The sequence below is a fragment of the Nerophis lumbriciformis genome, linkage group LG22 (genome assembly GCF_033978685.3).
Source record: "Nerophis lumbriciformis linkage group LG22, RoL_Nlum_v2.1, whole genome shotgun sequence".
Taxonomy (NCBI): domain Eukaryota; kingdom Metazoa; phylum Chordata; class Actinopteri; order Syngnathiformes; family Syngnathidae; genus Nerophis; species Nerophis lumbriciformis.
Window position 1 is genome coordinate 42,698,727 of NC_084569.2, and position 26,162 is coordinate 42,724,888.

A 26,162-nucleotide genomic window follows, 5' to 3' on the forward strand; every position below is an offset into this window, starting at 1 on the left:
TGATGACATCACTCTATTCATTAGACTGATGACATCACTCTATTCATTAGACTGATGACATCACTCTATTCATTACACTGATGACATCACTCTATTCATTAGACTGATGACATCACTCTATTCATTAGACTGATGACATCACTCTATTCATTACACTGATGACATCACTCTATTCATTAGACTGATGACATCACTCTATTCATTAGACTGATGTAGATGTTGATTGATTAGAATGATGTAGATGTTGATTGATTAGAGTGATGTAGATGTTGATTGATTAGAATGATGTAGATGTTGATTGATTAGAGTGATGTAGATGATTGATTAGAGTGATGTAGATGTTGATTGATTAGAGTGATGTAGATGTTGATTGATTAGAGTGATGTAGATGTTGATTGATTAGAGTGATGTAGTTGTTGATTGATTAGAATGATGTAGATGTTGATTGATTAGAATGATGTAGATGTTGATTGATTAGAGTGATGTAGATGTTGATTGATTAGTGATGTAGATGATTGATTAGAGTGATGTAGATGTTGATTGATTGGAGTGATGTAGATGATTGATTAGTGATGTAGATGTTGATTGATTAGAATGATGTAGATGTTGATTGATTAGAATGATGTAGATGTTGATTGATTAGAGTGATGTAGATGTTGATTGATTAGAGTGATGTAGTTGATTGATTAGAATGATGTAGATGTTGATTGATTAGAGTGATGTAGATGATTGATTAGTGATGTAGATGTTGATTGATTGGAGTGATGTAGATGTTGATTGATTAGTGATGTAGATGTTGATTGATTAGAATGATGTAGATGTTGATTGATTAGTGATGTAGTTGTTGATTGATTAGAATGATGTAGACGTTGATTGATTAGATTGATGTAGATGTTGATTGATTAGAGTGATGTAGATGTTGATTGATTGGAGTGATGTAGATGTTGATTGATTAGTGATGTAGATGTTGATTGATTAGAGTGATGTAGATGTTGATTGATTAGAGTGATGTAGATGTTGATTGATTAGAGTGAAGCTGTGACCAGAATGCAAAAGTCAGCTGCAAAGTTTTCTTGAACATTTGATTTATTTTGTGGAGAAGATTTACAACATTAGAGCAAGAAAGGTCTTCTGGAACATTCCTGCAGCTTGTGTTTCTTCTCCAGTGTGTAAACTCCTAGGCTTCTACGTCCTTCAACAAGATGCTCCTGTCTAGTGGGGAGTGAAAGCTGCAAATTCACAGTGAGTACAAGTGTCTAGTGGGGAGTGAAAGCTGCAAATTCACAGTGAGTACAAGTGTCTAGTGGGGAGTGAAAGCTGCAAATTCACAGTGAGTACAAGTGTCTAGTGGGGAGTGAAAGCTGTAAATTCACAGTGAGTACAAGTGTCTAGTGGGGAGTGAAAGCTGCAAATTCACAGTGAGTACAAGTGTCTAGTGGGGAGTGAAAGCTGCAAATTCACAGTGAGTACAAGTGTCTAGTGGGGAGTGAAAGCTGCAAATTCACAGTGAGTACAAGTGTCTAGTGGGGAGTGAAAGCTGCAAATTCACAGTGAGTACAAGTGTCTAGTGGGGAGTGAAAGCTGCAAATTCACAGTGAGTACAAGTGTCTAGTGGGGAGTGAAAGCTGCAAATTCACAGTGAGTACAAGTGTCTAGTGGGGAGTGAAAGCTGTAAATTCACAGTGAGTACAAGTGTCTAGTGGGGAGTGAAAGCTGCAAATTCACAGTGAGTACAAGTGTCTAGTGGGGAGTGAAAGCTGCAAATTCACAGTGAGTACAAGTGTCTAGTGGGGAGTGAAAGCTGCAAATTCACAGTGAGTACAAGTGTCTAGTGGGGAGTGAAAGCTGCAAATTCACAGTGAGTACAAGTGTCTAGTGGGGAGTGAAAGCTGCAAATTCACAGTGAGTACAAGTGTCTAGTGGGGAGTGAAAGCTGTAAATTCACAGTGAGTACAAGTGTCTAGTGGGGAGTGAAAGCTGCAAATTCACAGTGAGTACAAGTGTCTAGTGGGGAGTGAAAGCTGCAAATTCACAGTGAGTACAAGTGTCTAGTGGGGAGTGAAAGCTGCAAATTCACAGTGAGTACAAGTGTCTAGTGGGGAGTGAAAGCTGCAAATTCACAGTGAGTACAAGTGTCTAGTGGGGAGTGAAAGCTGCAAATTCACAGTGAGTACAAGTGTCTAGTGGGGAGTGAAAGCTGCAAATTCACAGTGAGTACAAGTGTCTAGTGGGGAGTGAAAGCTGCAAATTCACAGTGAGTACAAGTGTCTAGTGGGGAGTGAAAGCTGCAAATTCACAGTGAGTACAAGTGTCTAGTGGGGAGTGAAAGCTGCAAATTCACAGTGAGTACAAGTGTCTAGTGGGGAGTGAAAGCTGCAAATTCACAGTGAGTACAAGTGTCTAGTGGGGAGTGAAAGCTCTAAATTCACAGTGAGTACAAGTGTCTAGTGGGGAGTGAAAGCTGCAAATTCACAGTGAGTACAAGTGTCTAGTGGGGAGTGAAAGCTGTAAATTCACAGTGAGTACAAGTGTCTAGTGGGGAGTGAAAGCTGTAAATTCACAGTGAGTACAAGTGTCTAGTGGGGAGTGAAAGGTGCAAATTCACAGTGAGTACAACTTCAGCTGCTCCTCCATGTCTCCTTCTGTCACCTCCAGCTCCTCCTGATTCTCCCTCAGCAGCAGAAAGATGGCCGCCAGCTGCTCCTGTTGCACCCTGGGTAGACATGATACTTGATTCATACTTTGTACTTGATTCATACTTTATATACTTGATTCCTACTTTATACTTGATTCATACTTTGTACTTGATTCATAGTGCATACTTGATTCATGCTTTATTCATACTTCATATTTGATTTATAGTTCATACTTGATTCATACTTCATACTTGATTCATAGATCATACTTGATTAATAGTTCAAACTTGATTCATAGTACACACTTGATCCATACTTGATTCTTAGTTCATACTTGATTCATAGTTCATAATTAATTTCCACTTGATTCATGGTTTATACTTGATTCATGGTTCATACTTGATTCATAGTTCATACTTGATTTTAAGTTTATACTTTATAGTTTATACTTGATTTATAGTTTATAATTGATTCATTATTCATACTTGATTCTAAGTTCATACTTTATTCTAAGTTCATACCTGATTCTTAGTTCAGACTTGATTCATTATTCATACTTGATTCATTATCGTAGCTGTGTACAGTGTCACCTATGAACATTAGTGCCACCTAGCTGTGTACAGTGTCACCTATGAACATTAGTGCCACCTGTGTACAGTGTCACCTATGAACATTAGTATCACCTGTGTACAGTGTCACCTATGAACATTAGTGCCACCTAGCTGTGTACAGTGTCACCTATGAACATTAGTGCCACCTGTGTACAGTGTCACCTATGAACATTAGTGCCACCTGTGTACAGTGTCACCTATGAACATTAGTGCCACCTAGCTGTGTACAGTGTCACCTATGAACATTAGTGCCACCTGTGTATAGTGTCACCAATGAACACTAGTACCACCTGTGTAGTGTCACCTATGAACATTAGTGCCACCTAGCTGTGTACAGTGTCACCTATGAACATTAGTGCCACCTGTGTACAGTGTCACCTATGAACATTAGTGCCACCTGTGTACAGTGTCACCTATGAACATTAGTGCCACCTAGCTGTGTACAGTGTCACCTATGAACATTAGTGCCACCTGTGTAGTGTCACCTATGAACATTAGTGCCACCTGTGTACAGTGTCACCTATGAACATTAGTGCCACCTCGCTGTGTACAGTGTCACCTATGAACATTAGTGCCACCTGTGTACAGTGTCACCTATGAACATTAGTGCCACCTAGCTGTGTACAGTGTCACCTATGAACATTAGTGCCACCTGTGTACAGTGTCACCTATGAACATTAGTGCCACCTGTGTACAGTGTCACCTATGAACATTAGTGCCACCTAGCTGTGTACAGTGTCACCTATGAACATTAGTGCCACCTGTGTACAGTGTCACCTATGAACAATAGTGCCACCTAGCTGTGTACAGTGTCACCTATGAACATTAGTGCCACCTAGCTGTGTACAGTGTCACCTATGAACATTAGTGCCACCTGTGTATAGTGTCACCAATGAACACTAGTACCACCTGTGTAGTGTCACCTATGAACATTAGTGCCACCTAGCTGTGTACAGTGTCACCTATGAACATTAGTGCCACCTGTGTACAGTGTCACCTGTGAACATTAGTGCCACCTGTGTACAGTGTCACCTATGAACATTAGTGCCACCTAGCTGTGTACAGTGTCACCTATGAACATTAGTGCCACCTGTGTAGTGTCACCTATGAACATTAGTGCCACCTGTGTACAGTGTCACCTATGAACATTAGTGCCACCTCGCTGTGTACAGTGTCACCTATGAACATTAGTGCCACCTGTGTACAGTGTCACCTATGAACATTAGTGCCACCTAGCTGTGTACAGTGTCACCTATGAACATTAGTGCCACCTGTGTACAGTGTCACCTATGAACATTAGTGCCACCTGTGTACAGTGTCACCTATGAACATTAGTGCCACCTAGCTGTGTACAGTGTCACCTATGAACATTAGTGCCACCTGTGTACAGTGTCACCTATGAACATTAGTGCCACCTGTGTACAGTGTCACCTATGAACATTAGTGCCACCTAGCTGTGTACAGTGTCACCTATGAACATTAGTGCCACCTGTGTACAGTGTCACCTATGAACAATAGTGCCACCTAGCTGTGTACAGTGTCACCTATGAACATTAGTGCCACCTAGCTGTGTACAGTGTCACCTATGAACATTAGTGCCACCTGTGTATAGTGTCACCAATGAACACTAGTACCACCTGTGTAGTGTCACCTATGAACATTAGTGCCACCTAGCTGTGTACAGTGTCACCTATGAACATTAGTGCCACCTGTGTACAGTGTCACCTGTGAACATTAGTGCCACCTGTGTACAGTGTCACCTATGAACATTAGTGCCACCTAGCTGTGTACAGTGTCACCTATGAACATTAGTGCCACCTGTGTAGTGTCACCTATGAACATTAGTGCCACCTGTGTACAGTGTCACCTATGAACATTAGTGCCACCTCGCTGTGTACAGTGTCACCTATGAACATTAGTGCCACCTGTGTACAGTGTCACCTATGAACATTAGTGCCACCTAGCTGTGTACAGTGTCACCTATGAACATTAGTGCCACCTGTGTACAGTGTCACCTATGAACATTAGTGCCACCTGTGTACAGTGTCACCTATGAACATTAGTGCCACCTAGCTGTGTACAGTGTCACCTATGAACATTAGTGCCACCTGTGTACAGTGTCACCTATGAACATTAGTGCCACCTGTGTACAGTGTCACCTATGAACATTAGTGCCACCTAGCTGTGTACAGTGTCACCTATGAACATTAGTGCCACCTGTGTACAGTGTCACCTATGAACATTAGTGCCACCTGTGTACAGTGTCACCTATGAACATTAGTGCCACCTGTGTACAGTGTCACCTATGAACATTAGTGCCACCTAGCTGTGTACAGTGTCACCTATGAACATTAGTGCCACCTAGCTGTGTACAGTGTCACCTATGAACATTAGTGCCACCTAGCTGTGTACAGTGTCACCTATGAACATTAGTGCCACCTGTGTACAGTGTCACCTATGAACATTAGTGCCACCTAGCTGTGTACAGTGTCACCTATGAACATTAGTGCCACCTGTGTACAGTGTCACCTATGAACATTAGTGCCACTTGTTGTACTACTGACCTCTGCTCCTCCTCCATCTCTTCCTTGCTCATCAGAGTCTCCAACTTGTTTTGTTTCTTTCCAGGAGAGAAGCAAACTTTTTCTTGGGAGGACGCTGCTCCTGAAAAAACAATGAAGCAAAAATCGTTAGGATGTTTTATTTTGAAAAACGCTCTCATGTTCTCGTTTTATTGTGACCTCTCACTACATGTTACTTTTATTGTGACAATCTTTTATGATGAACTTTTGTAGTACTTCAAAACAGACTACTTTTATAGTACTTACTTCAAAACAAAACACTTTTTTAGTACTTCAAAACAAACCATTTGTGTAGTACTTACTTCACAACAAACCACTTTTGTAGTACTGACTTCAAAACAAACCACTTTTGTAGTACTGACTTCAAAACAAACCACTTTTGTAGTACTTACTTCAAAACAAACCACTTTTGTAGTACTGACTTCAAAACAAACCACTTTTGTAGTACTTACTTCAAAACAAACCACTTTTGTAGTATTTACTTCAAAACAGACTACTTTTGTAGTACTTAAACCACTTTTGTAGTACCGACTTCAAAACAAACGACTTTTGAAGTACTTACTTCAAAACAAACGACTTTGTAGTACTTACTTCATAACAAACCACCAAAGCCAAAAGCAGTGAAGTTGTCAGGTTGTGTAAATGGTAAATAAAAAGAGAATACAACAAATCCTTTTCAACTTATATTCAATTGAATAGACTGCAAAGACAAGATATTTCATGTTCACACTGAGAAACTTTCTTCTTTTTGGCAAATAATCATCAACTTAGAATTTAATGGCAGCAACACATTGCAAAAAAGGCATTTTTACCAGTGTGTTACATGGCCTTTCCTGTTCCGTTCCAAATAAGTCTTTGATGAGCATTCCTCAACTGTCTCACTCTTTTTTGCCACTTGTGCCAGCTTTTTTGAAACATGTTGCAGGCATCAAATTCCAAATGAGCTAATATTTGCAAAAAAAGAAGAAAGTTTCTCAGTGTCCATCCATCCATCCATCTTCTTCCGCTTATCCGAGGTCGGGTCGCGGGGGCAGCAGCCTAAGCAGGGAAGCCCAGACTTCCCTCTCCCCAGCCACTTGGTCCAGCTCCTCCCGGGGGATCCCGAGGCGTTCCCAGGCCAGCCGGGAGACATAGTCTTCCCAGCGTGTCCTGGGTCTTCCCCGTGGCCTCCTACCGGTCGGACGTGCCCTAAACACCTCCCGAGGGAGGCGATCGGGTGGCATCCTGACCAGATGCCCGAACCACCTCATCTGGCTCCTCTCCATGTGGAGGAGCAGCGGCTTTACTTTGAGCTCCCCCCGGATGACAGAGCTTCTCACCCTATCTCTAAGGGAGAGACCCGCCACCCGGCGGAGGAAACTCATTTGGGCCGCTTGTACCCGTGATCTTGTCCTTTCGGTCATGACCCAAAGCTCATGACCATAGGTGAGGATGGGAACGTAGATCGACCGGTAAATTGAGAGCTTTGCCTTCCGGCTCAGCTCCTTCTTCACCACAACGGATCGATACAGCGTCCGCATTACTGAAGACGCCGCACCGATCCGCCTGTCGATCTCACCATCCACTCTTCCCTCACTCGTGAACAAGACTCCCAGGTACTTGAACTCCTCCACTTGGGGCAAGATCTCCTCCCCAACCCGGAGATGGCACTCCACCCTTTTCCGGGCGAGAACCATGGACTCGGACTTGGAGGTGCTGATTCTCATCCCAGTCGCTTCACACTCGGCTGCGAACCGATCCAGTGAGAGCTGAAGATCCTGGCCGGAGGAAGCCATCAGGACCACATCATCAAAAATAGCAGAGGCCTAATCCTGCAGCCACCAAACCAGATCCCCTCAACGCCTTGACTGCGTCTAGAAATTCTGTCCATAAAAGTTATGAACAGAATGGGTGACAAAGGGCAGCCTTGGCGGAGTCCAACCCTCACTGGAAACGTGTCCGACTTACTGCCGGCAATGCGGACCAAGCTCTGACACTGATCATACAGGGAGCGGACCGCCACAATAAGACAGTCCGGTACCCCATACTCTCTGAGCACTCCCCACAGGACTTCCCAAGGGACACGGTCGAATGCCTTCTCCAAGTCCACAAAGCACATGTAGACTGGTTGGGCAAACTCCCATGCACCCTCAAGGACCCTGCCGAGAGTATAAAGCTGGTCCACAGTTCCAAGACCAGGACGAAAACCACACTGTTCCTCCTGAATCCAAGGTTCGACTATCCGGCGTAGCCTCCTCTCCAGTACACCTGAATAGACCTTACCGGGCAGGCTGAGGAGTGTGATCCCACGATAGTTGGAACACACCCTCCGGTTCCCCTTCTTAAAGAGAGGAACCACCACCCCGGTCTGCCAATCCAGAGGTACCGCCCCCGATGTCCACGTGATGTTGCAGAGTCTTGTCAACCAAGACAGCCCCACAACATCCAGAGCCTTAAGGAACTCCGGGCAGATCTCATCCACCCCCGGGGCCTTGCCACCGAGGAGCTTTTTAACTACCTCGGCAACCTCAGCCCCAGAAATAGGAGAGCCCACCACAGATTCCCCAGGCCCTGCTTCCTCATAGGAAGACGTGCTGGTAGGATTGAGGTGCCTTCGAAGTATTCCCTCCACCGATCCACAACATCCGCAGTCGAGGTCAGCAGAGCACCATCCCCACCATACACGGTGTTGACACTGCACTGCTTCCCCTTCCTGAGGCGGCGCATGGTGGTCCAGAATTGCTTCGAAGCCGTCCGGAAGTCGTTTTCCATGGCCTCCCCAAACTCCTCCCATGTCCGAGTTTTTGCCTCTGCGACCGCTGAAGCCGCACACCGCTTGGCCTGTCGGTACCTGTCTGCTGCCTCCGGAGTCCTATGAGCCAAAAGAACCCGATAGGACTCTTTCTTCAGCTTGACGGCATCCCTTACCGCTGACATTAGCGGGTTGTAGGATTACCGCCACGACAGGCACCAACTACCTTGCGGCCACAGCTCCAATCGGCCGCCCCGACAACAGAGGTACGGAACATCGTCCACTCGGACTCAATGTCCAGCGCCTCCCTCGTGACATGTTCAAAGTTCTTCCGGAGGTGGGAATTGAAACTCTCTCTGACAGGAGACTCTGCCAGGCGTTCCCAGCAAACCCTCACAATGCGTTTGGGCCTGCCAGGTCTGTCCGGCATCGTCCCCCACCATCGCAGCCAACTCACCACCAGGTGGTGATCGGTAGAAAGCTCCGCCCCTCTCTTCACCCGAGTGTCCAAAACATGAGACCGCAAATCCGATGACACAACTACAAAGTCGATCATGGAACTACGGCCTAGGGTGTCCTGGTGCCAAGTGCACATATGGACAACCTTATGTTTGAACATGGTGTTTGTTATCGACAATCTGTGACGAGCACAAAAGTCCAATAACAAAACACCACTCGGGTTCAGATCCGGGCGGCCATTCTTCCCAATCACACCTCTCCAGGTTTCACTGTCGTTGCCAACATGAACGTTGAAGTCCCCCAGTAGAACGAGGGAATCACCCGGGGGAGCACTCTCCAGTACTCCCTTGAATGAATCCAAAAAGGGTGGGTACTCTGAGCTGCCGTTTGGTGCGTAAGCGCAAACAACAGTCAGGACCTGTCCCCCCCACCCGAAGGTGGGGGGCCGCGGTAGATGAGTTTGCGTGTCCCAATGATCCTAGGAGCTATGTTGTCCGGGGGCTTCTATGCCCCCTGGTAGGGTCTCCCAAGGCAAACTGGTCCTAGGTGAGGGATCAGACAAAGAGCAGCTCGAAGACCTCTATGAAGAATACAAACAATGGACCCAGATTTCCCTCGCCCGGACGCGGGTCACCGGGGCCCCCCTCTGGAGCCAGGCCCAGCGGTGGGGCACGATGGCGAGCGCCTGGTGGCCGGGCCTGTCCCCATGGGACCTGGCCGGGCATAGCCCGAAGAGGCAACGTGGGTCCCCCCTCCAATGGGCTCACCACCCATAGCAGGGGCCATAGAGGTCGGGTGCAGTGTGAGCTGGGCAGCGGCCGAAGGCAGGGCACTTGGCGGTCCGATCCTCGGCTACATAAGCTGGCTCTTGGGACGTGGAACGTCACCTTGCTGGGGGGGAAGGAGCCTGAGCTAGTGTGTGAGGTGGAGAAGTTCCGGCTAGATATAGTCGGACTCACTTCGATGCACAGCAATGGCTCTGGAACCAGTTCTCTTGAGGGGCTGGACTCTCTTCCTCTCTGGCGTTGCCGGCAATGAGAGGCGACGGGCTGGGGTGGGAATTCTTGTTGCCCCCCGGCTCAAAGCCTGCACGGAGTTCAACCCGGTGGACGAGAGGGTAGCTTCCCTCCGCCTTCGGGTTTCTCAGTGTGAACATGAAATATCTTGTCTTTGCAGTCTATTCAATTGAATATAAGTTGAAAAGGATTTGTTGTATTCTCTTTTTATTTACCATTTACACAACCTGACAACTTCACTGCTTTTGTAGTACGTACTTCAAAACACACACACACACACACACACACACACACACACACACACACACACACACACACACACACACACACACACACACACACACACACACACACACACACACACACACACACACACACACACACACACACACACACGTTGAAGCACTCTTTAGTTAAGTATGTCTGAAACAGATGGTGGCTCCGCCTACAAACACGCTAAGCGGTTACACAATCACCATGGCAACCTGATCATGTTTGGGTGACACATTTTCCGTGGTCACATGACTTCCTGGTATGGAAAGAGGAAGTTACACAACTTAATACAGGGAAGAGTAAAAGTAGGATTTAGTCAGAGGGGGGAGAGGCTTACCTTTAATCTCTGGTTCTGGATGAGGTTCTGCTCCAAGCTTGGTTGCTGGCTCAGCAACAGGTTCAAGGTTCTCTTCTGGGGATCTTGAGACCAGATCAGTTGTATTCACAGATCGTGAAATCGACCCAGCCACAACCTCTAAGACCTCTTCAGGTTTGAATTCAGACTGGAAATCAGGTTCTAGTTCTGAAACTGGCTCTTCTTCTTTAACGACCTGTGGTACTGACACTTGTTCAGAAGCTGGTAATGGAACACAAACTGTTTCAAGCTCTGGTTCAGAGAAGGGTTTTGGATACGGATCCCTCTGTGCCACTGAAATCTGTTTCTGTGCAGGATCTGGTGCTAGTTCGGAAACTTGTTCTGGAATACAATTTGTGTGTGCAACTGTCACCAGCTGAGGAACAATTTTTGAAACTGGTTTTGGTGCTACCAGTGGTTGTGGTACGGGTTCTAAAGCACTTGCTGGTTCTGGCTGAGGGGCCGCTTCTAGAAGTGAAATGTTTGAGAAGACTGACTCCGAACTAGAAACGGTTTCTTGTACACAAACTAATTTGCTGACTGACTGATTCGCTGGAAGGAGTTCTGAAACTTTAGGCCTTGTTGACGATGCCAAAAATGGGCCGAGCAGTGAAACTGGTTCTGAGATTGAATTCGGAAGTGTTTCTGGAGCAGACACTGATTCTGAATCAGAATCTTGGGATGTTCCAAGGAGAGTACCCAAAGAGGATTCTTTGACCGGTTTTGGAGTTTCTCCTGAAACGGATGTTGATGGTGCTTCTGGGACAGCCTAGCAAGATAAAATGTGAACATGTTAGCTTCGTCTTTTGATGTCCACAAGTCAACTGGACTTTGTCAGTTCTAATGCTGTTGGCGCAAAGGAAGGAACCTAGACGGGACTTCTAGCCTTTTGCATTCAGTCAGGATCCATTAGACCCAACATTTTGCTTCAAGGACTGGTTGGACCACAGGATTCTTCTCGTGTCTCCATGGAAGCAAACTAATGCACTTGAAGCTGGTACATCCTCCAATCAAGTAAAAAACTGTCTTGTTGGTGGACCTTGACTGCTGAAGGACAGTTGAACCCTGGGTGTGACCTTGTTACTTTCAGCTGACACAACTCATGAAGCCTCTTCCAGCTGTCAGATGGACCTTGTTAGGAACACTGAAGGGACCTTTTATTGGGAACACTGCAAAGACCTTTTATTTAGGAACACTGAAGGGACTTTTTGCTGGGAACACTGCAAGGGACTTTTTTATTGGGAACACTGAAGGAACTTTTATTGGGAACACTGCAAAGACCTTTTATTAGGAACACTGAAGGGACTTTTTGCTGGGAACACTGCAAAGACCTTTTATTAGGAACACTGAAGGGAGTTTTTGCTGTGAACACTGCAAGGGACCTTTTATTGGGAACACCGAAGGAACTTTTATTGGGAACACTACAAAGACCTTTTATTAGGAACACTGAAGGGACTTTTTGCTGGGAACACTGCAAGGACCTTTTTTATTGGGAACACTGTAACGGACCTTTTATTGGGAACACTGAAGGAACTTACCTATTTAATAATACCACCTTAACATTTGACAACCAAACAATTACACAAGGCGACTCGGTAAAGAATCTGGGTATTATCTTCCACCCAACTCTCTTCTTTGAGTCACACATTAAGAATGTTACTAAAACAGACTTCTTTCATCTCCGTAATATCGCTAAAATGTGTTCCATTTTGTCCACTAGCGACGCTGAGATCATTATTCATGCGTTCGTTACGTCTCGTCTCCATTACTGTAACCTACGGTATTATTTTTGGGTCTCCCTATGTCTAGCATTAAAATATTACACTTGCTACAAAATGCGGCTGCTAGACTTTTGACAAGAACAAGAAAGTTTGATCATATTACGCCTATACTGTATATACCTTTATATACATATATACCTATACTGTATATACCTTTATATACATACATACCTATATATATATATACCTATAGTGTCTCCCTGTGCACTTTAGATGTGACTTTAAGGTTTTACTACTTAGGTATAAAATACTAAAGGGTCTATCTTGCTGATTGTATTGTACCATATGTCCCGGCAAAAAATCTGCCTTCAAAGAACTCCGGCTTACTAGTGATTCCCAGAGCCCAAAAAAAGTCTGAGGGCTATAGAGTGTTTTCTATTGGGGCTCCAGTACTCTGGAATGTTCTAGCAGTAACAGTTAGAGATGCTACCTCAGTAGAAGCATTTAAGTCCCATTTTAAAACTCATTTGTATACTCTAGCCTTTAAATAGACCCCCCTTTTTAGACCAGTTGATCTGCCGTCTCTTTTCTGCTCTGCCCGCCTTTCCTTCGTGGAGAGGGGGGTCCCCACATCTGTGGTACCCTCCCAGGTTTCTCATTGTCATCCCATTAGGTTGAGTTTTTTCTTGCCCTGATGTGGGATCTGAGCCCAGGATGTAGTTTTTGCTTGTGCAGCCCTTTGAGACACTGGTGATTTAGGGCTATATAAGTAAACATTGATTGAACTTTTAATTGGGAACACCGCAAGGACTTTTTATTAGGAACCATGCAAGAACCTTTTATTAGGAACACTGACGGGACTTTTTATTAGGAACACTGCAAGGACCTATGATTAGGATTATTGCATGCTGAAACTCCAGCAAACAGCTAAAATGTGACTTTGCTGTTAGTTTAATGTTTGATTTAGCTTTTTGATAGGTCACAAAGGTGGAGGAGGACTGCGATCAAACGCTGACATGTTGGAACTAAGAGTTGCGGCTAATAAAATCTTGTCATGGTGATGAGGACATGTTGGTTATCAAAGCATTTATCAAAGATGATGAGTAATTGGTCTATGCTAACATTTATGAAAGTGGATGATTAAAGTATAACATGTTATTCATCTATGATGACATGGTATATAATAATGATACAAACAAAATGAATGTCTAATTGTGGCAAAGATGAAAATGAAAATATTTCCCAGCACTTTTCAAGTAGGTTGTGACTAAAAATGGAATCATCAGTAATTTTGCACAAGGAATTGCTATTATTGGGGTGACTAACAATATTGTAGCCATTATAATTAGGTCAGAAAAAAGTCAACAACCTGAGGCTGAAGTTGGAGCTCCTTGTTTGCGCTGCAGGAAAGCGGGGTCTTGGACTTCCTGTGCAGAACGACGGCCAAAAGGAAGGCGACAATGGCGGTGAAAAAGAAGACGAGGCTGAACTGCAGCTCCATGATGAAGAGGATGAGGAGGATGAAGAGCACACGGCTGTCTTGTAATCCTGCACACGTGCAAACACCACCCACACACATCCTGTGCACTTTCAAAATAAAGGCTGTTGAGATGTGAATCCTACAAAAGCCTTTATTGAGCAACACAAGTGAAAAGGCACCACTGGTCATTGGTGATTCAAATTAACTCTCACCTTCCTCAAATCCAATGGACATTTTGTGCAAATACTTAAACAAGTTCAAGAAGATTTCCTCAGCAGTCTTTGTTTCAGCGAGACGAGCTCCTTTCCTTGCTGACACAGTCGTCCTGACCGTGCGCGTCTCCGTTGGCCGCCGTGTTGCACGTGCGTCTCTTCTTCCTGCGGTGGGACACGCCGTCGCCCTCGGAGCAGGAGCCCACCTGCCAGGAACACGGGTGAGGACCGGCGCACATGTCCAGCGCACCACAACTTACGTCCGAGTCGGAGTCCGAGGAGCTGGACGAGGACGAGGACGAGTCGCTGGAGGTGTCTGATGCGATGCCAGTGGACTCCTGCAGGTCCACTCGGTCAGCCAGCGCTGCCAGGTCAGGTCGCTCCTGCTTCAGAACCCTCCAGCACACAAAGTGTTCAAGTATTAGTTACTCAAGTAGTTTTTCAACTATGTTAGTAACAGGCGTGTGATTTCAACTTCATGAAAAAGACTGAGAATAAGCCAGGGTGGGGGGATGTTTTAGTGTTTAAAGAATTGAAAAATGATCACAGTTGACATAAATACATAGCTCATCCATCCAAATGAATCACTATGTCTGTTTCAGTCAGTTATTTAGTCACTACAGTCATGTGTTCACATCCACAGGAACCACATGGGTTAGTCTACTCTATACAGTTTCTGGGGACGGCGTGGTGAGGTTGGGAGAGTGGCAGTGCCAGCAACCTGAGGGTTCCTGGTTCGATCCCCACCTTCTACCAACCTAGTCACGCCCGTTGTGTCCTTTAGCAAGACACTTCACCCTTGCTCCTGATGGGTGGTGGTTAGGGCCTTGCATGGCAGCTCCCGCCCTCAATGTGTGAATGTGGAAATAGTGTCAAAGCGCTTCGAGTACCTTGAAGGTAGAAAAGCGCTATACAAGTATAACCCATTTACCATTTTCAGTCACTATGTTATTTAGTCACTACTGTAATTGTGTTCACATCCACAGGAACCACATGGGTTAGCCTACTCTATACAGTATTTACAACCTTACTAGTGTTCACTTCACAGCCACAGATGGTTCATCTACTTATTGACATCATTTACACATTACTTTGTCTGTTTCACTCACTGTGTTGTTTAGTCACTACAGTAATGTGTTCACATCCACAGGAACCACATGGGTAGGCTACTCTATACAGTATTTACAACCTTACTAGTGTTCACTTCACAGCCACAGATGGTTCATCTACTTATTGACATTATTTACACGTTACTTTGTCTGTTTCACTCACTATGTTATTTAGTCACTACAGTAATTGTGTTCACATCCACAGGAACCACATGGGTTAGCCTACTCTATACAGTATTTACAACCTTACTAGTGTTCACTTCACAGCCACAGACGGTTCATCTACTTATTGACATTATTTACACATTACTTTGTTTCACTCACTATGTTATTTAGTCACTACAGTAATGTGTTCACATCCACAGGAACCACATGGGTTAGCCTACTGTATACAGTATTTACAACCCTATTAGTGTTCACTTCACAGCCACAGGTGTTGTATCTAGTTATTGACATTATTTACACATTACTATGTCTGTTTCAGTCAGTATGTTATTTAGTCACTACAGTAATTGTGTTCACAACCACAGGAACCACATGGGTTAGCCTACTCTATACAGTATTTACAACCTTACTAGTGTTCACTTCACAGCCACAGATGGTTCATCTACTTATTGACATTATTTACACATTACTTTGTCTCTCACTATGTTATTTAGTCACTACAGTAATGTGTTCACATCCACAGGAACCACCTAGGTTAGGCTACTCTATACAGTATTTATAACCCTACTAGTGTTCACTTCACAGTCACAGATGTTGTATCTAGTTATTGACATTATTTACACATTACTTTGTTTCACTCACTATGTTATTTAGTCACTACTGTAATGTGTTCACATCCACAGGAACCACATGGGTTAGCCTACTGTATACAGTATTTACAACCCTATTAGTGTTCACTTCACAGCCACAGATGTTGCATCTAGTTATTGACATTATTTACACATTACTATGTCTGTTTCAGTCACTGTTATTTAGTCACTACAGTAATGTGTTCACATCCACAGGAACCACATGGGTTAGCCTACTGTATACAGTATTTACAACCCTCCTAGTGTTCACTTCACAGCCACAGATGTTGCATCTAGTTATTGACATTATTTACACATTACTATGTCTGTTTCACTCACTATGTTATTTAGTCACTACAGTAATGTGTTCACATCCACAGGAACCACATGGGTTAGCCTACTTGGGAAGGTATAGCTCGGTTGGTAGAACAGCCGTGCCAGCAACTTGAGGGTCCCAGGTTCGATCCCCGCTTCTGCCATCCTAGTCACTGTCGTTGTGTCCTTGGGCAGGACACTTTACCCACCTGCTCCCAGTGCCACCCACACTGCTTTAAATGGAACTTAGATATTGGCTTTCACTATGTAAAGCGCTTTAGGTCACTAGAAAAAAAGTGCTACATAAATATAATTCACTTCACTACTCTATACAGTATTTACAACCTTACTAGTGTTCATTTCACAGCCAAAGATGGTTCACCTACTTATTGACATTATTTACACATTACTATGTCTGTTTCACTCACTATGTTATTTAGTCACTACAGTAATTGTGTTCACATCCACAGGAACCACATGGGTTAGCCTACTGTATACAGTATTTACAACCTTACTAGTGTTCATTTCACAGCCACAGATGGTTCATCTACTTATTGACATTATTTACACATTACTATGTCTGTTTCAGTCACTATGTTATTTAGTCACTACAGTAATTGTGTTCACAACCACAGGAACCACATGGGTTAGCCTACTATATACAGTATTTACAACCCTACTAGTGTTCACTTCACAGCCACAGACGGTTCATCTAGTTATTGACATTATTTACACATTTCTTGGTCTGTTTCAGTCACTATGTTATTTTATCAAAAAGACGGACCAAGATACATTGTCGGTAAAAAAAACAAAAAACGAAAAAACAAACAAAAAAACCCCCCCGGAAAATAATTGAAAAAAACAGATTATCGACAATAGATGGAAAAATCACTATGCCTGGTTAGTTATCCAAGTATCTAAGATGACGTGTTGGTTACGTTAGTTTTAGGTCAGGTCCTTCATGCTTCAACATGTTGAAGCAGAAAATGCAAGTAAAAATAGGATATTATAAGTAACATGATCATAAAACGGAGATGGATTAATGTGACTTTGAAAAAGACACAGTAATATTACTAATAATATTAATGCTTTTATATTGAATACCGCTCATTTCCTGGAGAATCAGCTAGGATGCTAATCGCTAGCTAGTGCGCTCATAGCTCATAAACAACACAAATGTCTTTTCTCCTGAAAACATCATAACCACATTTAAACTTGTATAAAATGTTTTGTTTTTGAGCCACTAACATGTAAATTTGCACAGTGTACATGTTTTATCACAGTTATAAATGTGAACATCTGCAACAGGAAGTGATGTTCACAGTTGTGAACCTTCAACCTACAAGCTGTGCTCCCTTCTATGGGTGTTTTTATGGTGCGTTCAAGGTAGTAGGACACCACAACACCAGCCAGAAATAATCGATAATATGACATTTTGCGGAGTTACCTGTACCACTTCCTGGACAGTTTGGGCCGACCTCGTACAGTTTTGTGCCAAACGATGGGGAAGTTAGTGGTGCTGGCGAAGTTCTGCGTGATAGCGATGGTGGTGTCCAAGTTGAGCACCACATGCCACCATCCTCCTGCAACAACAACAACACATTCACTATTGACACCATCCTTTGCTTCTTTGCTCAGAAGGGAACAAATCTGAGTCTGAGCAGCCATGAAACATCTTCACTGGTAAGTTGATGATAACTAGACCATGAAACATCTTCACTGGTAAGTTGATGATAACTAGACCATGAAACATCTTCACTGGTAATTTGATGATAACTAGACCATGAAACATCTTCACTGGTAAGTTGATGATAACTTGACTATGAAACATCTTCACTGGTAAGTTGATGATAACTAGACCATGAAACATCTTCACTGGTAAGTTGATGATAACTTGACTTTGAAACATCTTCACTGGTAAGTTGATGATAACTAGACCATGAAACATCTTCACTGGTAAGTTGATGATAACTAGACCATGAAGCATCTTCACTGGTAACTTACCATAGTCAAGTTCATGGTCAAGTTATCATCAACTTACCAGTGAAGATGTTTCATGGTCTAGTTATCATCAACTTACCAGTGAAGATGTTTCATAGTCAAGTTATCATCAACTTACCAGTGAAGAGGTTTCATGGTCAAGTTATCTACTTATCATTGAAGATGTTTCATGGTCAAGTTATCATCAACTTACCAGCAGTAAGTTGATGATAACTAGACCATGAAGCATCTTCACTGGTAACTTACCATAGTCAAGTTCATGGTCAAGTTATCATCAACTTACCAGTGAAGATGTTTCATAGTCAAGTTATCATCAACTTACCAGTGAATATGTTTTCATGGTCTAGTTATCATCAACTTACCAGTGAAGATGTTTTCATGGTCTAGTTATCATCAACTTACCATCAACTTACCAAGTTATCATCAACTTACCAGTGAAGATGTTTCATAGTCAAGTTATCATCAACTTACCAGTGAAGATGTTTCATGGTCTAGTTATCATCAACTTACCAGTGAAGAGGTTTCATGGTCTAGTTATCATCAACTTACCAGTGAAGATGTTTCATGGTCTAGTTATCATCAACTTACCAGTGAAGAGGTTTCATGGTCAAGTTATCTACTTATCATTGAAGATGTTTCATGGTCAAGTTATCAGCTTCACTGGTCTCGTGAAGATGACGTTCTAGAAACATAAGTGGCAGCTCAGCTCGCTCGCAGTCCTTGAGGTGAAGGCTAATTAGCTTTTAGCGTAACGTTAGCTCACTGTGCGGTGTGTGTGCGGTGTGCCCGCCCCACATGAAACAAACAGCAAAGCCCTGTCTGTTAGTTGTTAACTGTAGGTCAATAATGCTAGTCTTTCTCTCCTTTTTCTGTGTTGATTGAGCTGTGTTGAAGCAGCAAAAAAGGACATTATTTTAAATGAAGAGTTTCTGTCTCTGATAGTTGATATAATAATATAAGTGCATCATAAAGCCTACATGAACTCCATGGTGTTCAGGGATGAAAAGTCTCTCCTAATGCTATTGTACTATTTTTTCAGCTATAGTTACATGAATCATTAGTAATGCAGCAGCCTGGTTTTGAATGGCAGGGTCCCTGCTATCACATGTTGATACAAATATAAACGCTAACTTACAGTAAGTCATTATTTTGACTTAGTAAATTAGCAAGTCAAAATATTGACTAAGTCATAATGACATACTTAGTATCTCAGGTAACTAGGACTGTTTTGTGTTTTAATTTTACTTTACGGAAAAAATATCAAGATGGGACGGCGTGGCGAAGTTGGTAGAGTGGCTGTGCCAGCAATCGGAGGGTTGCTGGTTACTGGGGTTCAATCCCCACCTTCTACCATCCTCGTCACGTCTGTTGTGTCCTTGGGCAAGACACTTCACCCTTGCTCCTGATGGCTGCTGGTTAGCGCCTTGCATGGCAGCTCCCTCCATCAGTGTGTGAATGTGTGTGTGAATGTGGAAATAGTGTCAAAGCGCTTTGAGTACCTTGAAGGTAGAAAAGCGCTATACAAGTATATTTATTTATTTATATATATCATATATCGCCATTCAGCAAATGGATGGTATTTTGAAGTGCTGAATATTTTTATTTATTATAACATATTGTATACTGTATCTTAGTAGCTTATGTTCAATGTGAATACTGTATCTTAGTAGTTTGTGTTTAATGGGAATACTGTATCTTAGTAGTTTATGTTCAATGTGAATACTGTATCTTAGTAGTTTATGTTCAATGTGAATACTGTATTTTAGCAGTTTGTTTAATGTGAATACTGTATCTTAGTAGTTTAATGTGAATACTGTATCTTAGTAAGTTATGATTGTGAATACTGTATCTTAGTAGTTTATGTTTAATGTGAATACTGTATCTTAGTAGTTTATGTTCAATGTGAATACTGTATCTTAGTAGTTTATGTTTAATGTGAATACTGTATCTTAGTAGTTTAATGTGAATACTGTATCTTAGTTGTTTGTTTAATGTGAATACTGTATCTTAGTAAGTTATGATTGTGAATACTGTATCTTAGTAGTTTATGTTTAATGTGAATACTGTATCTTAGTAGTTTATGTTCAATGTGAATACTGTATCTTAGTAGTTTATGTTTAATGTGAATACTGTATCTTAGTAGTTTAATGTGAATACTGTATCTTAGTTGTTTGTTTAATGTGAATACTGTATCTTAGTAGTTTATGTTTAATGTGAATACTGTATCTTAGTAGTTTATGATTAATGTGAATACTGTATCTGAGTTATTTATGTTTAATGTGAATACTGTATCTTAGTTTGTGTTTAATATGAATACTGTATCTTAGTAGTTTATGTTTAATGTGAATACCGTATCTTAATTGTTTATGTTCAATGTGAATACTGTATCTGAGTTGTTTATAATGAATGTGATTATTGAAGTTTAGACTGGGGAATATTTCCCAAAGGGGAAAAACGTTAATGTCTTTTGTTTACATGTTAGCATTTAAGCTAGGTAACGAGCTATTGCTAGTTGGTCTCCATAATGTTAGCAATGTGTGGTTATCACTCTCACTTTTTCAATCTATTTCATTTAACACGGTGATGGAAGTTTTACAGCAGGTATGGTTATTGGTAGTAAAACCCGATGACTCGATACTTGCTCGCCACTGACCAGGCACAAAGACGGTCTCTCCAGGTCTCTGCAGGATCTCCAGCGGCGTGAACTGCGGAGGCCAGCCGGGCTGCTGCGTGCGTGGGTAGACCACGTTGAACCAGGTGATGGCCTCGTCCTGCTGGTTGCCTCCATCTTCTCGGCTCACCTTGATGAGATCTCGGGGCGTGTTGGTGGGGAACAGGCACCACCTCTTATGACCCTGGACCAGAGCGTTCCAGGCGCTGGTTCCCAGCGGGTCAATATGGATGCCGGTGCCGGAGCGAGCCGGGCCCATCACAAACCACCTGAGGAGGAGGAGAAGTAGTTGCTTTGACCTGATGGAGGACATCTTCCATGTGGTAGACTCGCCTGTACGGGGGCCGGCGCTTCTCTCCTGCAAACTGGAAGAGGTCGTCGGTGAAGAAGTCGGGCACCTGGTAGTCCTGCAGCAGCTTCCTGCGCTTGGCGTGCTCGCCGTAGCTGCTGTCGAAGATGTAGAGCGGGCTGTCGTCCCGGGTGCTCTCCAGGTACTCCACGTAGTACTTCATCTTCATCTTCACCGAGTAGCCGTCGTTGTCCTCGCCACATTTGAACTTCTGGTTGCGATACTTGCGCTTCAGCCGCTCCACAGTCCACTTCTCCCGTGCGGGCCAGGACTCCTGACAGTGGAGCAGAACCACGGGCCGGTAAGGCTTCTCAAAGCGCTGGATGAAGTCTTGTGGGCTCACACGTAACACGTCCACTCGCTCAACGCTGTCCTGTGTCACAGAAAATATTGATCTTGGATGACTTCTGATCAAATACACCTTCTACATATTATATACTGTATTCTGCTTCTCATATTACATACTGTCTTACAGATGGGCTTGTATCCTGCATCATATATGGTATACTGTCTTACAGCTGGGGTTGTATCCTGCATTATATATTACATCCTGTCTTACAGCTGGTGTTGTATCCTGCACCTCATTCATATTATATACTTATACTGTCTTACAGCTGGTGTTGTATCCTGCACCTCATTCATATTATATACTTACCCTGTCTTACAGCTGGTGTTGTATCCTGCACCTCATTCATATTATATACTTATACTGTCTTACAGCTGGTGTTGTATCCTGCACCTCATTCATATTATATACTTATACTGTCTTATAGCTGGTGTTGTATCCTGCACCTCATTCATATTATATACTTATCCTGTCTTACAGCTGGTGTTGTATCCTGCACCTCATTCATATTATATACTTATACTGTCTTACAGCTGGTGTTGTATCCTGCACCTCATTCATATTATATACTTATACGGTCTTACAGCTGGTGTTGTATCCTGCACCTCATTCATATTATATACTTATACTGTCTTACAGCTGGTGTTGTATCCTGCACCTCATTCATATTATATACTTATACTGTCTTACAGCTGGTGTTGTATCCTGCACCTCATTCATATTATATACTTATACTGTCTTACAGCTGGTGTTGTATCCTGCACCTCATTCATATTATATACTTATACTGTCTTACAGCTGGTGTTGTATCCTGCACCTCATTCATATTATATACTTATACTGTCTTACAGCTGGTGTTGTATCCTGCACCTCATTCATATTATATACTTATACTGTCTTACAGCTGGTGTTGTATCCTGCACCTCATTCATATTATATACTTATACGGTCTTACAGCTGGTGTTGTATCCTGCACCTCATTCATATTATATACTTATACTGTCTTACAGCTGCTGTTGTATCCTGCACCTCATTCATATTATATACTTATACTGTCTTACAGCTGGTGTTGTATCCTGCACCTCATTCATATTATATACTTATACTGTCTTACAGCTGGTGTTGTATCCTGCACCTCATTCATATTATATACTTATACTGTCTTACAGCTGGTGTTGTATCCTGCACCTCATTCATATTATATACTTATCCTGTCTTACAGCTGGTGTTGAATCCTGCATCATATATACATATTATATACGTATCCTGTCTTACAGCTGGTGTTGAATCCTGCGTCATATCTACAGTGGTGGTCAAAAGTGTACATAGACTTGTAAAGAACATCATGTCATGGCTGTCTTGACTTTACAATCATTTCTACAAGTCTTATGTTTTTGTGATGTAGTGATTGGAGCACATACTTGTTGGTCACAAAAAACATTCATGAAGTTTGCTTCTTTTATGAATTTATTATGGCTCTACTGAAAATGTGAGGGTGAAAAGTATACATACAGCAATGTTAATATTTGCTTACATGTCCCTTGGCAAGTTGACCTGCAATAAGGCACTTTTGGTAGCCATCCACAAGCTTCTGCTTGACCACTTGACCACTAAATTGCTGCAGTTCAGCTGAATGTGTTGCTTTTCTGACATGGACTTGTTTCTTCAGCATTGTCCACACATTTAAGTCAGGACTTTGGGAAGGCCATGCTAAAACTTTCATTTCAAACCAACACATTTAGCTGAACTGCACCAATTTAGTGGTCAAAAATTCAAGCAGAAGCTTGTGGATTGATTGATTGAGACTTTTATTAGTAGGTTGCACAGTGAAGTACATATTCCGTGCAATTGGCCACTAAATGGTAACACCCGAATAAGTTTTTCAACTTGTTTAAGTCGGGGTCCACTTAAATTGATTCATTATACAGATATATACTATGGCTACCAAAAGCGCCTTATTGCAGGTAAACTTGCCAAGGGACATGTAAGCAAATATTAACATTGCTGTATGTATACTTTTCACCCTCACATTTTCAGTAGAGCCATAATAAATTCATAAAAGAAGCAAACTTCATGAATGTTTTTTGTGACCAACAAGTATGTGCTCCAATCACTACATCACAAAAATATAAGAGTTGTAGAAATGATTGGAAAGTCAAGACAGCCATGACATGATGTTCTTTACAAGTGTATGTACTAGAGATGCGCGGATAGCCAATTATTTCATCCGCAACCGCATCAGAAAGTCGTCAACCATCCGCCATCCACCCGACTTAACATTTGATCAGAACCGCACCCGCCCGCACCCGCCCGTTGTTATATATCTAATATAGACGATGCAAGGCATTAGTGAGGTTATAAAGCTTTTGTCTGTTAAAGAAAGGAGACTGATCCAATGCAGCACAGACATTCGCGTGCCACGCTGTCACGACCCAGACGCACACCAGTGCGCAATCATATGGGAGCCGCGCTGAGCGCACCTCCAAGCGCGTCTCGCTGCCGGCGACGGCCGGGTATGGGGCCGACGCTCCAGCGCCATCCATTTTCAGGGCTAGTTGATTCGGCAGGTGGGTTGTTACACACTCTTTAGCGGGTTCCGACTTCCATGGCCACCGTCCTGCTGTCTATATCAACCAGGGTGAGCCCCACCCCTTTCGTGAGCGCACTGCGCGCGGAGTGACCCCTGTTACGCGCCCCCGGCAACAGGGGTGGCGGGCAGGTAAGCTGCGCGGGCGGAGCGCGCGGAGTGACCCCTGTTACGAGCCCCCGGCCACGGGGGTGGCGGGCAGGTAAGCTGCTTACCTGCTGCGCGTGACGCCGGCCGCGGCAAAGGCGGACGAGGCGGGGTGTCGGTGCGGTGGGCGCGGTGGTGACCCTGGACGTGCGTCGGGCCCTTCTCGCGGATCGCCTCAGCTACGGCTCCCGGTGGGGCCCTCTCGGGGGAAGGGGCCTCGGTCCCGGACCCCGGCGAGGCGTCCTTTCTCCGCTCCGTAAAAGTGTCCATCTCTTTTTTTTTTTTTCTTCTGTTGTGGCATATGCTGCAGGTGCCTGCTCGTTTTTCGTATGTGGGTAACAACATTTAACTATGTATATATATTTACCAATTGGTTTAACTGCCACCTGCCTGAATCTATTTAAAATCTCATTTTTTTTTATTTCAACCGCCCGACCCGACCCGACCCGCGGATAAAATCTAATTTTTTTTAATTTCATCCGCCCGATCCGCGGATAATCCGCGGATCGGGCGGTTGTGTCCGCAAACCGCGCATCTCTAGTATGTACACTTTTGACCACCACTGTATATATTATATACTGTCTTACAGCTGGGGTTGAATCCTGCATCATAATTACATATTACGTCTCCAGTATTTCCAGCTGGCGTTGTATCCTGCAGGGAAACTGACAGCTCATCTTTGCTGTATAATGTTGCTTCCTGCCTATAAGTCTTCATCGAGACGAAGAGAACAATCTGGAAGCATGTGTTGCAATGCACAGGCGTAAACAACATGTGTTGCAATGCACAGGTGTAAACAACATGTGTTGCAATGCACAGGTGTAAACAACATGCGTTGCAATGCACAGGTGTAAACAACATGTGTTGCAATGCACAGGTGTAAACAACATGTGTTGCAATGCACAGGTGTAAACAACATGTGTTGCAATGCACAGGTGTAAACAACAGACATGTGTGACGTCGTCAATAAGCGAGTTTCCAATCGTCCGTGCTGACAATGACTCCCAGCTTCAGATGTGTGCTACATTGCGTCCAAGCATGAAACCAAGGCGGTTTTAGATCATCTTATGATTGACGATGAGCGCGTGACGTCATATGTCTTCCTTCGCTAGAAGAATCCAGACGTTTCAGTTACGGTTAGGGCTGTTCCATTGTCGGGAGTCCAAATAGAACAACTTCCAGCCGACATCAAGAAGTCTGTGAATCATTCACAAGTTCCGTCTTTGGGTCGACGTGACGGACAAGCCGCGGCTAGCGAGTGTTAGCCTAGCCGAGCTAATATGAGCTAGGCTAGGCTAGGCTAGCATGCTACATGAGTAGTTACCTTTACGGAGCCGTGCGACGTGTCGAAGGTTTCATGATAATTGCGCTTTATCCAGTCTAAAGAGTCCTTTAACTCGGGTCTGGCGCTCCGTTTGGCCTCTTTAATCCTCTTCTTGCTCTTGTGGTTCATTCCTTCTTCTGCTCGTCAACAAATAGCTAACTTAATGGCGCTAACGTGCTGCTCGTCATCAGTACTAATGAGCGGCGAATTAATCAGCTGGTCCAACAGGGCCCCATGGTAAATGTTATAAATGTAATGCAATGCTATAAATGTAATGTAATGTTATAAATGTAATGTAATGTTATAAATGTAATGTTATAAGATGTAAGAGCAGCAAGCAGTCGGTCACACCAATGCTATTGCAACTGGTTGTCAAGCACCGGCCACGCCCCTAAAGCGGTTATTGAAAGCTGATTGGTCTGACAACTTGTGTCCATTGGCTG

General features: G+C 43.4%; 2 protein-coding genes across 3 annotated transcripts; both read right to left on the reverse strand.

Annotated features, from left to right (window-relative positions):
* Positions 1–2,412: 2,412 nt before the first annotated feature.
* Positions 2,413–14,053, reverse strand: LOC133615385 (uncharacterized). Of its 2 annotated transcripts, XM_061973939.2 has the most exons (4): positions 13,754–14,053; positions 10,646–11,432; positions 5,812–5,911; positions 2,413–2,713 (listed from the first exon to the last, which is right to left on the reverse strand). In XM_061973939.2, the coding sequence occupies exons 1-4, from the start codon at positions 14,051–14,053 to the stop codon at positions 2,602–2,604; spliced, it is 1,299 nt and encodes a 432-aa protein (XP_061829923.2). In that variant the 3' UTR covers positions 2,413–2,601. The 2 variants fall into 2 exon arrangements, with proteins under 2 accessions (XP_061829923.2, XP_061829924.2); XM_061973940.2 differs by lacking the exons at positions 2,413–2,713; positions 5,812–5,911 and adding an exon at positions 10,321–10,564.
* jmjd6 (jumonji domain containing 6, arginine demethylase and lysine hydroxylase) lies at positions 14,002–26,087 on the reverse strand. The gene is made up of 6 exons (XM_061973941.2): positions 25,720–26,087; positions 21,300–21,688; positions 20,949–21,235; positions 17,742–17,877; positions 14,337–14,472; positions 14,002–14,282 (listed from the first exon to the last, which is right to left on the reverse strand). Exons 1-6 carry the CDS (start codon positions 25,846–25,848, stop codon positions 14,151–14,153), a joined length of 1,209 nt encoding a protein of 402 aa, XP_061829925.1. The 5' UTR covers positions 25,849–26,087; the 3' UTR covers positions 14,002–14,150.
* Between the last annotated feature and the right edge of the window lie 75 nt (positions 26,088–26,162).